We start from the raw sequence: 17,658 nt of genomic DNA, 5'->3' as shown, positions 1-17,658 counted from the left end.
TTCCAATACCAAGCTCGGTCAGAAAGGAAGCAGAGACACTGCCTGATGTGTCAAAGCTATTGACCTGTCCCATCCTCCCACCCTTCCTGACTGTTTAGAGAAAGCGCACATCGAATGTTAGACAATTCCTCACTGCAGGGCAATCAATTCCATTTTGTGACCTAACAGCCTGAACCTATCGCACTCCACAATGACACCAGGCGATGAAAGAAAGGACAAATCAGAGTTGACGTAGGCATGAGAAGGAGCAGATAGAGGCCAGACAGGAGACAGGATAATGGCAGAACAAGAAATAAGACAGCGTGGAACACAAAAGGCGGACAAGAAAGAAATGAGCCAAGCAATCAAAGCTCATTTTAAAAGGGAAGGTGTGGGTGTAGATCATTCTAAATAAATCTACAGGGCATTCTAGTTTTACCTCTGTGTGTGTCTTCTCACTGATGCACTGGCAATCAGCCAGTAAAACGGATATGCATTTATGTCGCACTTTATTACCACTTCAAGAAATGTCTCAAATTGCTTCACTTTGTATTGCTAGTGGTGAGAGGGAATATGAGGAAGTCACAATGTTTAGTTGTGTCTTGACTGTTTTGGGAGAGGTCCAATGGACCAGCTGGCCATTTCCTTTCTGCCCTTCCACATGTGGCAACCATCAACGCTCAAACTACAATGGTGGGATCGGAACTCACATTCTCGGGGTTTATTAGCCCAGGCTGCCAGTAACTTAACCACTACACTACCGTACACCCCACCACCACCGCCCCCCCCCGTAACTTGGGCAACCATGGCATCTTAATTGGCTGCCTTATAGAGCCAAGGAGCATTTTCTCTAATGCCGGCCCAGAGATAAGTCAACCGCTGTGGCGTTGCACAGGATAAGTCGGAAGTTGTGCTGTTTTTTAAACAGCGGTATAGCTTGTAATGCACGGTGTAGTATTCTGCCGCTAAGCTGCAGCATGATCGCCTTGAGGACTGAACCTTTACTGAAAATGGGGGTTCAGGCTTGGGTATGCCTTCCTCGCCACCTGCCACCCTCCTCCATTGTAGTATAAGGGCCCGGCATATACAGGGTTAATGTGGGACTGAGTACAGTACTGCCCACACAGTGATGTATTGAAGACTAAGAGGGCATCTTCAAGAGGCACCATTCTACAACCAACAGCCTCCCAACATGGCGGCAGCTCAGGATCAAAAACATTCAACTTCACTAAAACGCTGAAAGGCTAAGAAGAAGAAAAGAAAACTTGAGCGGAAACTCTGACCTGAGAGAAGCTCCCCAACAGAAGCTAGAGATGCAGAGAAAATTCGCCAGAAAAAGCTCCATCCAGAAGGCCCGGAAGCTGAAGGCAGAGATTTTTAATGTAGCAGAAAACTCCACTGGATCTCTCTTGGTGGTCCCAGCTTCAGGATGCAGAGTCCACAAAGCCTTCAGGCAATGTTCCAGGCCTGCACAGTGAGCAGGAGCAGGAACCCTGGATGATCCTTCCCCTCACTAGCGCAGCAATGCAGACGCCTTTGGCTCAGTGATAACATTCGGACTCCGCAGAAAGTGCAGGGTACGAGCCCTACTCCAGTCAGTCCCCGGGGAGGGGAGATCCAATTAGCTGCCAACAGGATAATTGCGTCAAATGGCCCCCGCACTCTCACTGTATAACTTGTAGAGGCCCAAAAAACCCACTATATGGGTCTTAACCACCCTATCACTGTAAAGAACAAAGCTGTATTTATTTGACCATTGGACGCCTCAAAGCGTTCCACAAAGAGATATAGACGGGTTAAGTGAGTGGGCAACAGGATGGAGTATAATGTAGGGAAGTGTGAAGTTACTCACTTTGGTCATAAGAATGAAAATATTTTTTAAAAGGTGTGAAACTTGTAACTGTTTGCGTTTAGAGAGACTTGGGTGTACTCATACAAGGAATGCAGGAAGGTAGCATACAGACAAGGTGCAGCAAGCAATTAGGAAGGCAAATGGCATGTTGGCCTTTATTGTAAGGGGACTGGAGTACGGGAATAAAGAAGTCTTGCTACAATTGTACAGGGCTTTGGTGAGACCACATCTGGAATGTTGAGTGCAATTTTGGTCTCCATTCTCAAGGAAGAGTATACTTGCACTGGAGACGGTACCATGAAGGCTCACAAGGGCCAAAGGGCCTGTCCTATGATGAGAGGCTGGTTAAATTGGGCCTATATTCTCTGGAGTTTAGAAGAATGAGAGGTTAGCCATTTTGGTTGGAAGAATAAAAAGGCAACTTATTATTTAAATGGAGAGAGACTTCAGAATGCTTCAGTGGAGAGGAATCTGGGTGTCCTCGTGCATGAATTGCTGAAAGCTAGCATGCAGGTACAGCAGGTAATAAGGAAGGCAAATGGAATTTTGGCATTTATTGCTAAAGGAATAGAGTATAAAAATAGGGAAGTTCCGTTGCAACTGCACAAGGCATTGGTGAGACTGCACCTGGAGTACTGTGCACAGTTTTGGTCCTCTTACTTGAGGAAGGATGTAGTTGCATTGGAGGCGGTTCAGAGGAGGATCACTATATTGATTCCAGAGATGCAGGGCTTGTCTTATGAGGAGAGATTGAGCAGTTTAGGCCTATGGTTGCTAGGGTTTAGAAGGATGAGAGGACATCCATTTGAGGTATAAAAGATGCTAAAGGGGATGGACAAAGTAGACATGGAGTGGATGTTTCCCCTTGTGGGGCATTCTAGAATGAGAGGCTATAGTTCTAGGCTAAGGGGTGGTAGATTTAAATCAGAGATGAGGAGGAATTGCTTTTCTCAATGGGTCGTGAATCTGTGGAATTCACTACCTCAGGGTGCAATGGATGCCTGTACACTGAATAAATTTAAGGAGGAGATAGACAGATTTTTAATTAGTAACAGGTTGAAAGGTTATGGAGAGAGGGCAGGAAATTGGAGTTGAGGCCGAAATGAGATCAGCCATGATTGTATCGAATGGCGGGGCAGGCTCGAGGGGCTGAATTGCCTACTCCTGCTCCTAGTTCTTATGTTCTTATAATCTCATTGAGGCTTACAAAATTCTGAAGGGGCTTGATAGGGTAGATGCTGAGAGATGGTTAGGGAATCTAAAAAATGGGGACATGGTCTCAGGGTAAGGGGTCGCTCATTTTGGACTGAGATGAGGAGAAATTTCTTCGCTCAAAGGAATGTGAATCTTTGGAAGTCTCTACACCAGAGGGTTGTGCATGCATTAACGCTGAATACATTTAAGCCTGGGATAAACAGATTTTTGGTCTCTGGGGGAATGAAGCTATATGGGGAGTGGGCAGGACAATGGAGTTGAAGCCCAAGATCAGCCATGATTGTATTGAAAGTGGAGCAGGCTCGATGGGCTGAATGGTCAACTCCTGCTCCTATTTCTTGTGTTCTTGCGCACAACCGATTAAGTACTTTTGAAGTGAAGTCACTGTTGTAATGTAGGAAATGCGACAGCTCAGTTGCCCTTAGCTAACAACTACAAACAGCAAGGTGAAAACGATTAGATAATCTGTTTTTTGTGATTTTTCGTTGAGGGATAAATATTGGCCAGCACACCAAGAAGAACTTCCTGGCTCTTCTTCAAAATATTGCCGTGAGATCTATTTCATCCAACCACGCAGGCAGATGGGGTCTCAATTTTAACATCTCACCCGAAAGACAGCACTTCCAACAGTATAGCACTCCCTCAGTACTGTGTTGAAGTGACAGCCTTGATTTGTGTGCTCACAACCTGGAGTGGGGCTTGAACCCAGAACCTTATGGCTCAGCGGCCTGGGAGGCGATGGCATAGTGGTATTGTTGCTGGGCTAGTAATCCAGAAACTCAGGGTAATGCTCTGGACCAAGGTTTGAATCCCACCACAGCAGATGGTGGAATCTGAATTCAATAAAAATCTGGCATTAAAAGTTTGATGATGACTATGAAACCATTGTTGTAAAAACCCATCTGGTTCACTAATGCCCTTAGGGAAGGAAATCTTACCTACATGTGACTCCAGCCTTGACTCTTAAATGCCATATGAACAAGGGCAATTAGAGATGGGCAATAAAATGCTAGCCTAGCCTGTGATGCCCCCCTTCCCATGAATGAATTAAAAAAAGAGGTGTCTGTGACTAACTGAGCCACGTTGATCAGCCTATGAATCCTACCTCCGTAAGGGGAGAGTGCGAAGCAATAACAATAGCCGATTCTCCAGCTGATGAGTAACGTGCAACAGTTTGAGTATTAGTCTTACAAATGTATTTTTGTATTATTATCTTACAACTGAGTATGATTCAGTACCTCACCGAGGAGGTACATGAGGGTCATCAGTGCAAAGTCCTAGATGGGTACAGGAGTGGGGCTTTCAACCCTTTCAGCCTGCTCCACCATCCAACCACATCACACACTTACCTCAGCCCTGCCTTTGCTCCAGATCCATTCTTTACAGTGTCAAAATTCAAAGATCTCAGTCTTCAAATGCTCCCATTGTCTTAGCATCCCTTTTGGGAGATGAAAATACTTAATATAATAAAATTACTGTACAAACTGCAACTTTTTTTATTCGTTCATGGGATGTGGGTGTTGTTGGCCAGGCCAGCATTTATTACCCATCCCTATTGCCCACCCTTAATTGCCCTTGTTCAGGCATTTAAGAGTCAACTACATTGTTGTGGGTCTGGAGTCACATGTAGGCCAGACCAGGTAAGGATGGCAGATTTCCTTCCCTAAAGGACATGAGTGAACCAGATGGGTTTTTACTACAATCGACAATGGTTTCATGGTCATCATATGGCTTTTAATTCCATATTTTTATTGAATTCAAATTCCACCATCTGTCGTCGTGGGGGGATTCAGACCCAGGTCACCAGAGCATTATGCTGGGTCTCTGGATTACTAGTCCAGTGACAATACCACTACAGAATCCCTCCCCAAAGAAAGACTGGCATTTATATCACACCTTTAATCATCTCAGGACATTCCAAAGCACTTCACAGCCAATGAAGTACATTTGAAGTTTAGTCTTTGTTGTCACTTAGGAAACTTGGCAGCCAATTTGTGCACAGCAAGTTCCACAACATGATAGTGACCAGATACAGGCTGCCCCCATTTAGAGCACATTCTAATAGTGAAGTTTCATTTTAGCGCAGTTTATAAATTTGGGAAGAACCCCAAACAGCGCGGCCTCTATTTTTTTTGTTTCCGTGCAGTTACTGCACATGCTCAGTCAGGGGAGGGAGCAGGAAGGTGTGTCAAGCTGGAGGGTGGGTTGAGGTGGTGAGTGGGGAGGGTCAGAGGAGCAAGCTGGACTTAAGTGGAAAGACAGGGATGTAGCCCACCCTTATTCAGTGTTTTCTTTTGGGAAAGTGCTTTTCCATTAACACGTTTTCTTTTATCACACTTTTTTAGGCAGACATTAGGAATGCTAAATGAGGCATAGCTGTAACTTGTTTCTGTGATGCTGATTGAAGGAGAAATGTTGGTCAGGAACTTCAGGAGGACTCTCACGCTTTCCTTCAAAATAGTGGCCATGGGATCTTTAGTACCCACCTGAAAGGGTAGATGGGGCCTTGGTTTAACATCTGAGCTGAAAGACGACTCCTCCAACAGAGCAGCACTCCATCAGTATTGGACTGGGAGCCTCAGCCTGGATTGGACAACTCTCTAGAGTGTAAGTTGAGCACGCAACCTTGGCAGCTCAGAGGGCAGCGTGGCAGTGACCCAGCGCTGGCTGACACCAGACCATCCAGCGGGTTTCCCAAACCAACCATCTTGACCATGGGTAGAAGTTGAGAAGAGGTCAGACACTTAGCCGAGGGAATCATCTCACATTTACCAGGGACCAGTCAAATCATAGCCTGAAGATTAGAAACTTGCTAGGAAAGAGCAAGTTAGATAGGGACAATGAAGGCCGTTTGACCCATTCTCACCCAACCACCTGAGAAAAGAGCATAAAGTCCACAGCTCCCACCTAGATTAACTAATTAACTCTATTGGCATGGTTGCTCCGAATAATTTTGGAGCAAGGAGATTCAAAAGGGCAATAGGATCAACATTTAATATGCTCCCTAACCCTGTCCTCCCCTCGCACCTCGGGGCCCCCTCCACCACAAAATACAGCAAACAAGATTCAGCACTGACGAGATTCACTGGAGTAATGCCAGGAGTGACGGGCGTCAAATTATGCGCGGAGCCTGAAGAAGGTGGGACTGTCCTCCTTAGAACAGAGAAGATTAAGAGGAAATTTAATCGGGGTGTTCAAAATTATCTGGGTTTTGACAGAGTAAATGAGGACAACCTTGAGGGCCGGTGACCAGAAAATTCACGTGATTGGCATAAGAAGCAGAGGGGAGATCTGGAATGCCTAACCTGAAAGGGTGGTGAAAGCAGATGCAATAGTAACTTTCAAAAAGATTGATAAATACTTGGGTAAGAAAAGAAATTGGTTCGAGGATCTACGAGGCTAAGTGGAGATTCTTTTGAAGAGCTGCCGCAGGCAAGATGGGTCAAATTGCCCCCTCCTATGTTGTATGATTCAAAGATTTTGTGGAAGGCTGTGGAATATTCTTATTGAAATGAAGAAACAAAATGGTGGATTTGGAGTGGAGCACAATTAAGAATCTGAAATGGTTAAAGCATCAGTGACTGAACTCCAACTGGTAAACTGATGTGTGTCAAGAGGTGCACACAAACTTAGCATGCATCAGGCTTGGTAGCCAAGGCAACAGCGATGACAATAACTGTTTACCAACAAGGCCCATAGCAAAGCAAGGATGGAGGGTTGATACGAAGTTATCACAACACCAGCAAATCCAGCCAGCCAGAAAAATCATCTCAATCCGTTTCAATTGCCAGGAGGCAGGGGCATTTGGACAGTGAGCGTTGACTGCTCTTCTCACACAAATCAATCTGAGAATCATCCCGCAGCCTGCAGGAGCTCTCTAGAAAAACCAAAACCATCACAAATCAACATGACATGCCTTCATGGCGCCTAGTCCAGTGTTGTCTCCAGATGTTGGCACCAATATGCAACAGCAAAGACAAAAATAAAAGAAAAATATTTAAGACACTACACTTTAATGCTGTGCCAACACATTTCTTGCGTGACACTCCTACAGTCATCACTTCAAATTGTTTCCACCACTACCCATCTTCAGTGACAAGCCTGCGACAGTTGCTTCACAGCTCAAACCGCTCTCACAGCTCCGATCTGAAGGATGACATCTGTAATTGTGCTGCTCAAGTGGACATAACGTGCAAACTTTACACACCCTCCCTCACTCTTTAATGAAATTTCAGGGAATAATGCTCCAGTGGTTTGATCTTTCCTTTGTCGCAACTTTGTTTGCCGTCGTCAAAACTACCACAAAAAAAAATGCAAGACGTCAACGACAGATTGACGCTGGGTGCTCTGTCACCTAGGCAACCAAGCCGGGCCGAGACTTCATTCACAAAAAAAGTTGCCCCTTCTGAAGATGTCGACTCTTGGTAAGTGATGCAGTTCCATAGGCATTGCTGGCAGCTCTGGCACTTTGCCCAAGTGGCATTCTTCCATGGATGCACCTAGACAATTGAGGCTGTGCTCCTGCCTTCTATCTTTGACTTCTGTTGGCTTGTGGGCACCAGGCAAGAACAGAACAGAACTCTGATATACCAGCAGCCTAAAGTGACACCCAAAAACTCATAAAATGTGGAACGACCATTGTGCAGGAGACGTTTGTGGATCAGTAATTTCTCCATTAAATGCCACCTTCAGCAGAAGAAGGGAGGATAAAAGATAATGTGCTCCCATTACCGCCTTCTCCCAGTTAAACCATTTACATAACACAAGTCCTGCTATTTCCCAGACTTTTGTCCTATAATTCTCTAATGAGGATTTACTAAATCTCTGTTTGCCCAGTTTATCCCCATGGTAGTGGCACACACACACAAACATGAACATACACACACACACACACACATACACACACACACACACACACAAACATGAACATACACACACACACACACACACACACACACGTACACACACACAAACATGAAAACACACACATACACACACATGTACACACACAGACACACACACACACATACACACACATGTACACACACACACACAAACATGAAAACACACACACGTTCACACACACACACATGTACACACATACACACACACAAACATGAAAACACACACACATGTACACACACACATATGTACACAAACACACACGAGTTGAATGGCTACGTAATCTTAGAGTTTAATCCAATGTGCACTCAGCAATATATTTTCCATGCCTCCCGTGGCCAGACAAGCTTCAGTATGATGTAATGTTTACGATACTGGATCAGCAACTTAGACATGTTGAGGTCGCATCCTACTGCAGCCAAGTTGTGAACTTAAATTCAATAAATCTGGTAATGTGAGGGCTGGCACCCTAAAGACAGCTGTAAAAGTTTACCCAACTGTCATAAAAAAAACCAACATGGTTTACTAATGTCCACTAAAAAAAGGAACCTTCCACCTCTACCTGGCTTGGCCTTCACGGAACTCTAGCCCACCATGTACGGTTGACTCTTAGAACATGACATAGAAAATAGGAGCAGGAGTCGGCCATTTGGCCCCTCAAGCCTGCTCCACCATTCAATACGATCATGGCTGATTTGATTGTGGCCTTAACTGCACTTTCCTGCCTCTCCCCCATAACCCTTGAGTCCCCTGTCAATCAAAAATCTGTCTAATTCAACCTTCAATGACCCAGCCTCCAATGCTCTCTGGGGGAGAGGATTCCAAAGACTAATGACCCTCTGAGAGAAGAAATTCCTCTTCATCTCAGTCTTGAGTAGGAAGACCCCTTATTCTGAAACTTTGTCCCCTAGTTCTAGATTCTCCCACGAGAGGAAACATCCTCTCAGTATCTACCCTGTCAAGCCTCCTCAGAACTTTATATTTCAATAAGATCACCTCTCATTCTTCTAAACACCAATGGGTACAGGCCCAGCCTGTTCAATCTTTCCTTGTAAGTCAACCCTTTTAGCTCAGGAACCGGCCTAATGAACCTTCTCTAAACTGCTTCCAACGCAAGAAAGGAGACCAAAACTGTTCAGAATACTCTAGCTGCGATCTCATCAATGCCATGTACAGCTTTATCAAAACTTCTCTTCTTTTGTACTCCATCCTGCTTGCAGTAAAGGCCAACATCTCTTTTGCCTTGCTGTACCTGCATGCCAACTTTGTGTGATTCATGTACAAGGACAGCCAGGTCCCTCGGCACTGCAGCATTCTGCAGTTTCTTCCTGCCAAAATGGACAACCTCATATTTTCCCACATGGTTCTCCATCTGCCAAATTGTTCCCCACTCATTTAACCTGCCTATATCCCTTTGCAGACTCTTGGGCTGGATTTTACATGCTGGCACCCTCCACCCATCCCACCGCCCCTCCCCACCCAACCCCACCTCCACTGGGCATATTTTTGGTGGGGGGACAGGTAAAATATGACAGGTGGCCAGCCCACTGCTTTCATGCCCAGCCCTGACCATTTCCCCATAGGGGAGTGGTGGCTTAGATGAGATAATCACTGGATGACTATTCTAGAGACCCAGGGTAATGCTCTGGGAGCCTGGGTTCATAATCCCACCACAGCAGATGGTGGAATTTGAATTCAATAAAAATCTGGAATTAAAAGTCTGATGATGACTGTGAAACCATTGCCAATTGTCATAAAAACCCATCTGGTTCACTAATGTCCCGTTAGGGAAGGAAATCTGCTGTCCTTACCCGGTCTGGTCTACATGTGACTCCAGACCCACAGCAATGTGGTTGACTCTTAAATGCCCTCTGAACAAGGGTAATTAAGGGTGGGCAATAAATGCTGGTCTAGCCGGTGATGCTCACATCCCATTAGTTGCTGAAAGAAGCAGCCTGCCTGACAATTTTTAGGAAGTAATTAATGGGCAATTGAGCTTGTTAACAAGCCAATCAACTTGAATATTATGCTGCCCATGTCATAAAATGGTTGGTGTGGATAGCTGGGTGGGAGTGAGTCGGCTGTTTTTTTCAACCCAACTGGTTAAAAAGCAGAAAGGAAAGGAGGGTACATTGTTTGCGGGTGTCATGTGCACAGCACATCGGGGTACCCACACCCCGCACCCACGCCCCCCTGCCCCCCAACGATGTTACCCCCTAACTTTGTTACTTCCCACCTAGCCACCAAACCTTGCCCCCCCCCCCCCCCCCACTGCCACCCCTCTTCCTAGGCTCCCCAATCCCTCCCCATCCAATACCTCCCACTTACCCGTCTCCAGGATCCATTTGTCTCCACTTGCAGTCCCAGCAGCGGCCACTGATGCGTTCTGGCACTGCTGGGGCTGTTGGAGCTGCTGGCCAATCAGATCGCCAGCTCTCCTCCCACTGAGTCCGACCCTCCCCTCCTTAAAGCCACCTGGATCGTGTAATGGCTGCGAGGTGGTTTTGTTTAACGTTGGTCAGTTCGAGACCAACATTTCTTCTGAGGGAGCAAGCAGTACGCACCCCCCCCTCCCCAATCCTCCCTTCCCCTTCAACCCCAACCCTCCCTGGAAAATTCAGCCCTTGGGGTCCTCCTCACAACTTGTTTTCTCGCCTATCGTTCTTTTATTGGAAAATTTGGCCAGAATACACCCTGTTCCTTCATTATTATTAAAATAGATTGTAAATAGCTGAGGATCTGGAACTGATCCCTGTGGCCCCCCCACCCCACACCGACTAGTTACAAGTTGCCATGTTGAAAATGTCCCATTTATCCAGACTATGAAGTAGCTTAGCAAGCAGCTCAGCAGCACAAATAAATCGAGAATGAGGAGCTCACCAGACATTGGTGCATGACCATCACCGCACGCGGGATCGCCAGTGGTTTGCCAGCTATGGGCTGCTAAGTGGGGATGTGCAAGTGGCTAGAGTTGGAGGAACGCAGAGTTCACAGAGGGTTATAGGAGCAGGTCGCTCAGATAGGGACGGTGGGGGGGGAGCGAGGATGAGGATTTTAAGTTCTGAGGTGCCGACAGACTGGGAGCCAACAGGACCTTTGTTGGTCTGTCTGGCACAGGGGTAGACGCGTCAACTCTGAGTCTGAAGGGAAGTTGTAGGAGGAGGGGGGCAAGAAATTCCCTCTTCGACCTGACTGCCGACTTAATAAAAGAGGGAGCGAGAGGGAAAAAGATAAAAGGTCCTAGAACGTTGAAACTTCTTAAACGACTCCAGGGAGAATGGAAAACTGAATTCAAATGAGTCCGATCAAGTGGGGGTATTGGACTTCGACAAGTAATTTCCAGGGAACATATAATTTAATCTGGACTGTCAAAAAGTGAAGCTTTAATAGAAGATAATCATATTATTTAAGATGCACACCGTTTAGGAAGGAAGTCATTTTTCCTCGATTTTGAAAGTTTATGATTCTATAGGCGGTGCAGTGTACACTAAACATCTGTTTTCTGACAGTGTTGTGCTTAGGTAGTCACAGATTAGCTGACTAAATCGGGAGTTGGGTAACAGGTAATGATCCACAGCTGTAGCTACTGTTTCCTCACACCCTCAATGTTCAAATGTTTGGACAACTGAGAGACTTTGACAGCTTTTCGTTTGGAATTTTTCTGCACTGTTCTCTTCCTGCTGCCGCCCCAGCTCCACAATCGTTTTACCCTCCTCACCTCTCGACCACTTGCCAAATTGCCCAATGGCACGCCCACCTGGGCAGGAGCGCCAACGTTCCAGCCCAGCCCCAGTCCCGTCTTTACGTGACATTCCCACAGATTCCACCCAGGAGTCATCGGGAGACCCTCAGTCAGTGGGGATTCTTCCTGATTTCGTTTGTCCTCTCTCCGGTGCTGAGGTCAACTCTGACACTCCTACATTCCTGCTTTCAGGCATTAAACTGAGGCCCCGTCTGCTGTCTCAGGTGGACAGAGACAATCCCACGACACTCCCTCTCTCTCTCTGGAGGTACCAAGCCCTGGAAAGGTGTTGGTGATCATGGACTACAGTGTGGCTCCATGGTCATGCTTGGCAAGGTACAGCAGTGGTTTGCCCTTGCCATTTGCAGATGGCTGACCAGGAATCTCTCCCACTCTTACCACCCATCCTTGGCATATGTTGGAAGGGTCTACAAGTTGACCCTCAACCTGTTTGGCCATGTTACGAATGCGCCTCCTTCGGGCATCAAGTCCTGGAGCGGGATTTGAACCTGGAGTCGCTGGCTCAAAGGCTAGGATGCCACAAAACTGCGACTATCCCCACAGGACTATTTCAAAGAGAAGCCGGGAGTTCTCCCTGGTGCCCGAGCCAATATTTATCCCTCAAGCAATGTCAAAAACAGATTATCTAATCATCATCATTACAACGCTATTTATGGGAGCTTGCTGTGTGAAAATTGGCCGCTGTGGTTCCTACGTTACAACAGCAACTACGCTTCAAAACGTATTTCATTGTCAAGCGCTTTGGGGTGTCCTTTGGTGGTGAAAGTTGCCCTATAAGTGCAAATTTTACTTTCTTTATTTGATTGCTCCCTGTCTGGGATCAATGAGTCCACCACTGACTTGGTATGAGGGAAAGAATCTAACTAGGAAGCCAGTCGTCTTGTATGACTTCGGGCTTTTATAAATTGAGCCAGAGAGGGGAACCTAAGGCCACAGCAACTTGCATTTACACGATGCCTTCGATGTAACAAAACATCCCGAGACACTTCACGGGGGTGTAACCAGACAAAAATTGACACCCAGACACATAAAGAGACATCAGGGAAGCTTCGTCAAAGAGGTAGGTTTTAAGGGGAGCTTTCAAGGAGAAGAGGGAGGTAGAGAGGTGCAGGGAGGGAATTCCTAAGCTTAGGACCCAGGAAGCTGCAGGCACTGCCACCAAGTGATGGAGTGAAGGAAGTCAGTGATGCACAAGAGACCAGAACTGCAGAAACCCAGAGTTCTCGGAGGGTTGTAGAGCTGGAGGAGGTATATCTAAGGGTTGTATAAAAACTGTTAAGTCAATGACTTAAGGGGACCCATTAGAGAGGCTTTTACGGATGGTGCCTCAATTGTCAGCCGTGACTCAGTGGGCAGCACACAAACCTCTAAGTCAGAAGGTCGTGAATTCAAATCCCACTCCAGAGGCTTGAGCATATAATCCAGGCTGACACTCCAGTGCAGTACTGAGGGAGTGCTGCACTGTCGGAGGTGATGCCTTTTGGGTGAGAAGTTAACATGTCTAATGCTAGAGCTTCGTTGAGAGTATTTCTTACAGATCTCCATGTGGCTGGTGGACTGATACATTGTTGTTCAGCACCTGACAGCAGTGCGACAGTGAATGTGGCACTCTCGGTGTACATCGCATTAACAATTAGTTCCTAGCTCTTTATGAATAATATAACAACACAACAACTGCAATACAGGTTACCTGCTCATTACTGTTTGTGGAGCCTTGCTGTGCGCAAATTGACTTCTGCATTTCTGACCATCCCTACACTTTAAAAGTAGTTGAATAGCTGCAAAAGGAGAGCTTTGGGAGACGCTGATGTCATGGAAGTTGCTACGCAAATGCAGGTTGGTTTCATTTCCCTCAGTGCAGGCTTAAAGAATTCAAATAAATAATTACATTAAAAAGACAGTGTTCTAACTGGATATCCTTTCAAAGAGTCGGCACAGGGATGAAAGGCTGAATGGCCTCCTTCCCTGCAGCATTATTCTATGATCCCTACAGCTTTGGCAACTGAGCTTGAGGAAGCAGTCTGTAATTCCACTCTGAGCCTTTTTACAGGCAGCATCTTCCCTCTGCGCGGAAGGAATGGCCCATGTGTTTGCTCAGTACATGTTGGGTGTCACAACTGGTAACAGGGTTTTGGATATGGATCAGAAAAGTAAGCACCCAGACTTCTGTTGACTTTGACGGTTCCTGTTGGCACAGTGAGTAGAAATAAGACACTCCCGGTGTCAGTAGTCCACTTAATCCTTACTTACAACATGGAGCCCCAGGTGAAAATGGAAACTCCCTGCCGTTCTACTGATTGCCTCCCCTCCCCCTCATTATATAAATACCAGCTGTCCTACAGTATCTCAGAGCAAAAGGATTATTTCTGCAGAAACTGGCAAGGTCACATTCAGTTTGAATTTGGACTAAATCACAGGCAGCCCAACCTCGTCTAACCCATCATGCGCTGTGAATGAAATCTAACCAAGGTCTCCTGCAACCTCTACCACCCAGAAGGGCGAAGGCAGCAGACACATGGGGAACACCACCACCTGAATGTTCCCTTCCAAGCCACTCACCATCCTGACTTGGAAATATATCGGCCGTTCCTCCACTGTCGCTGGGTCAAAATCCTGGAACTCCCTCCCTAACAGCACTGTGGGTGTACCTACACCACATGGACTGCAGCGGCTCAAGAAGGTGGCTCACCACCACCTTCTCAAGGGGCAATTAGGGATGGGCAATAAATGCAGGCCCAGCCCGCGGCACCCACATCCCATGAAAGAATAAAAATAAAGATCTCCATGATTGAAAGCCACAGTCGGCAAAAGTTTCCAATCACTGACATAATTCTCATCACCCCCTGAACCGTCTTGGTTGGTGGCCTCTGGCATTCCAACTCTGGCACCTTCCCATTTTTCTCTCCATTCTTTCTCAGTTGGAGTCAGAGCTTCCAGCCACCTCAATCCCACCGTCGGGATCTTCCTTGGAAATCCCTCCCTCTTGCTACTTTACAGTCTGTCTGTAAAAGTGTGAATCGAAGCCTCCACATTTCTTTCTGTCATCTCTCTTTCCAATATTCTGCTCTGAAACATGGTCACCACATTAACACAATAACAACCAAACAACAACAGCAATGTGCATTTATATAGTGCCTTTAACACATTCCTTCAAAGGAGCTTAATCTGACTACAGATTGGCACCAAACAAAAGAAGGTGACATTAGGATGAATGATCAAAAGCTTGCCAAAGACATTAAGTTATAAAGGAGAGAGAGGCAGAGGGGTTTAGGAAGGTAGTTCCAGAACTTAGTGCCTAGACAACAGAAGGCACAGCTGCCAATGGTGGGGTAACAGAAATCAGGGACGTGTAAAAGGTCAGAGTTAGCACCATAGAGCCATAGAAAAGTTACAGCACAGAAGGAGGCCATTCGGCCCATCTTGTCCATGCCAGCCTGAGGACACCCAGGGGCCCTTTCTAATCCCACCTTCCTGCACCTGGCCCATAGCCCTGCAGCTTACAGCACTTAAGGTGCAGATCCAGGTACTTTTTAAAAGAGTTTAGAGTTTCTGCCTCTACCACCAACTTGGGCAGCGAATTCCAGACTCCCACTACCCTCTGTGTAAAAAATTTATTCCTCATGTCCCCCCTATACCTTCTGCCATTTATCTTGAATCTATGTCCCCTGGTTCTAGAATTCTCCACCAATTGAAACAATTTTATCCTGTCCACTCTATCTATTCCCCTCATAATTTTGTACACCTCAATCAAGCCACCTCCCAGCCTTCTTTGTTCTAAGGAAAATAACCCCAACCTATCCAATCTCTCCTCATAGCTACACTTTTCTAACCCTGGCAACATTCTTGTAAACCTCCTCTGCACTCTCTCCAGAGCTATTATGTCCTTCATGTAATGTGGCGACCAGAACTGTACACAATACTCCAGTTGTGGCCTCACCAGTGTATTATATAATTCCAACATTATACCCTTACTTTTATATTCTATACCTCTGCCGATGAAGGAGAGCATTCCATATGCCTTCTTTACAACCTTGTCTACTTGAACTGCTGCCTTCAGGGACCTGTGCACTTGTACGCCAAGATCTCTCACTTCATCTACCCCTCTTAGTATATTCCCATTTATTGTGTAATCTCTGTAACTGTTTGACCTCCCTAAATGTACGACCTCACACTTCTCTATGTTAAAGTCCATCTGCCACTTTACCGCCCATTCCACCAACTCATCTATATCATTTTGGAGATTATGTTTATCCTCTAACTATCCACTACTCGGCCAATCTTTGTGTCATCTGCAAATTTCCCAATCGTGCCCCCCACGTTCATGTCCAAATCGTTAATATATAACACAAACAGCAAGGGTCCCAACACCGAGCCCTGTGGAACACCACTTGAGACAACTTTCCATTCACAAGGGCATCCATCAACCATTACCCTTTGTTTCCTGTTACAAAGCCAATCTTTTATCCAGTTTGCCACATTACCCTGAATCACATGGGCTTTTACTTTCCTGACCAATCTGCCATGTGGGACCTTGTCAAATGCCTTGCTAAAATCCATGTACACAACATCCACTGCACTACCTTCATCAACCCTTCTTGTCACTTCCTCAACGAATTCAATCAAATTTGTGAGGCAACACCTTCCTTTAACAAATCCATGCTGACCATCCCTGACTGGTCCATGCCTTTCCACATGACAGTTAATCCTTTCTCTCAGGATTGATTCTACTAATTTGCTCACCACCAATGTAAGACTAACTGGCCTATAATTGTTTGGCATTTCCTTTGATCCCTTTTTAAACAATGGAAATACGTTTGCATTTCTCCAGTCCTCCGGTCCCTCCCCTGTATCTAGTGAAGGTGGAGGTCTGTAGGGCTGAATTAGTCTATAGAAATTGGGAGGGTGAGAAAGTGGAGGGGTTTGAACACATGAATAATCATTTTAAAATTGAGGTTCAGGAGCCAGTGTAAGTAAGTGAACACCTGGTGAACGGGACTTGGTGCATGTTTGGATGAAAGCAGCAGAGTTCTAGATGAGCTCAAGTTTACAGAGGGTAGGAGATGGGAGGTCGGACAGGGGAGCATTGGAATAGTCACGTCTAGAGCTAACAAAGGCCTAGATGAGGGATTTATCAGAGTTCTAGATGAGCTCAAGTTTACAGAGGGTAGGAGATGGGAGGTCGGACAGGGGAGCATTGGAATAGTCACGTCTAGAGCTAACAAAGGCCTAGATGAGGGATTTATCAGCAGGTGAGCTGAGGCAGGATGGAGACGGGTGATGTCACGGAGATGGAAGTCTGTGTTCATGAGGTAAGAGGGGATGCAGGTTCCGAATTTCAGCTCAGGATCAAGTAGGATGCCAGGGTTGTGAACAATCCAGTTTGCCCGCAGGCAGTGGCCAGTGGATGGGCATGAGATGGAGGCGACATGGGGATGGAGGCTCCACTCAGCACAGTCCCACGTACATAAGTTGATGCTGCTTCAGCTACTGCTTCAGCGGTACTCACACTTCGGTTTTGTAGGAGAAGCAACGTTCCAGTGGGACCTTCAGCACTCTGCCATTCAATCCCACAAACAGGGACCTGTCACTGTGAAGGATCTGCAGGCTTCGGATCGGCTCCTGTTTGCCAGGTGGAAGCAGCTGCAGCTCTTCCAAGTAGCAGCCTCGCAGGCTCTTGGCCTCCGACGAGAGGGTTTTCAGAATGGTGCCTTGCTCTGAGTTCAAAAGGAAACAATAAGGAGGTACAAGTTAAACAGGGAGCATCAGCCACATCACTGAACCCAACAGTTCAATTTGGCAAAAAACAGAAAATCAGATAAAAAAAAAACCACATTCAGGAAATTAATGTAACAAGCTGACCGAACGCACAAGTGGGAGCACGGAGAGAAAACAACAGGGCCTGAGCACAATGAGGGGCGAGCGCTAACTTGGAAATTTGGTGCCGGTG

The 17,658-nt window shown here is 46.3% G+C and overlaps 1 protein-coding gene across 2 annotated transcripts in view; it reads right to left on the bottom strand.

The window, feature by feature from the left end:
* sema5ba (sema domain, seven thrombospondin repeats (type 1 and type 1-like), transmembrane domain (TM) and short cytoplasmic domain, (semaphorin) 5Ba) overlaps window positions 1-17,658 on the bottom strand; it is a 389,619-nt gene that overhangs the window by 64,876 nt on the left and 307,085 nt on the right. For both annotated transcript variants that reach the window (XM_041201518.1, XM_041201519.1), the window contains one exon: window positions 17,218-17,425. In XM_041201518.1, coding sequence (XP_041057452.1) covers window positions 17,218-17,425 — 208 coding nt within the window. The remainder of the gene's footprint in view (window positions 1-17,217; window positions 17,426-17,658) is intronic.

This window comes from Carcharodon carcharias, chromosome 12 (assembly GCF_017639515.1).
Source record: "Carcharodon carcharias isolate sCarCar2 chromosome 12, sCarCar2.pri, whole genome shotgun sequence".
In the NCBI taxonomy this organism is placed as follows: domain Eukaryota; kingdom Metazoa; phylum Chordata; class Chondrichthyes; order Lamniformes; family Lamnidae; genus Carcharodon; species Carcharodon carcharias.
The sequence above is the reverse complement of the archived record's forward strand: the minus strand, read 5'-3'. Positions and strand labels throughout refer to the sequence as shown.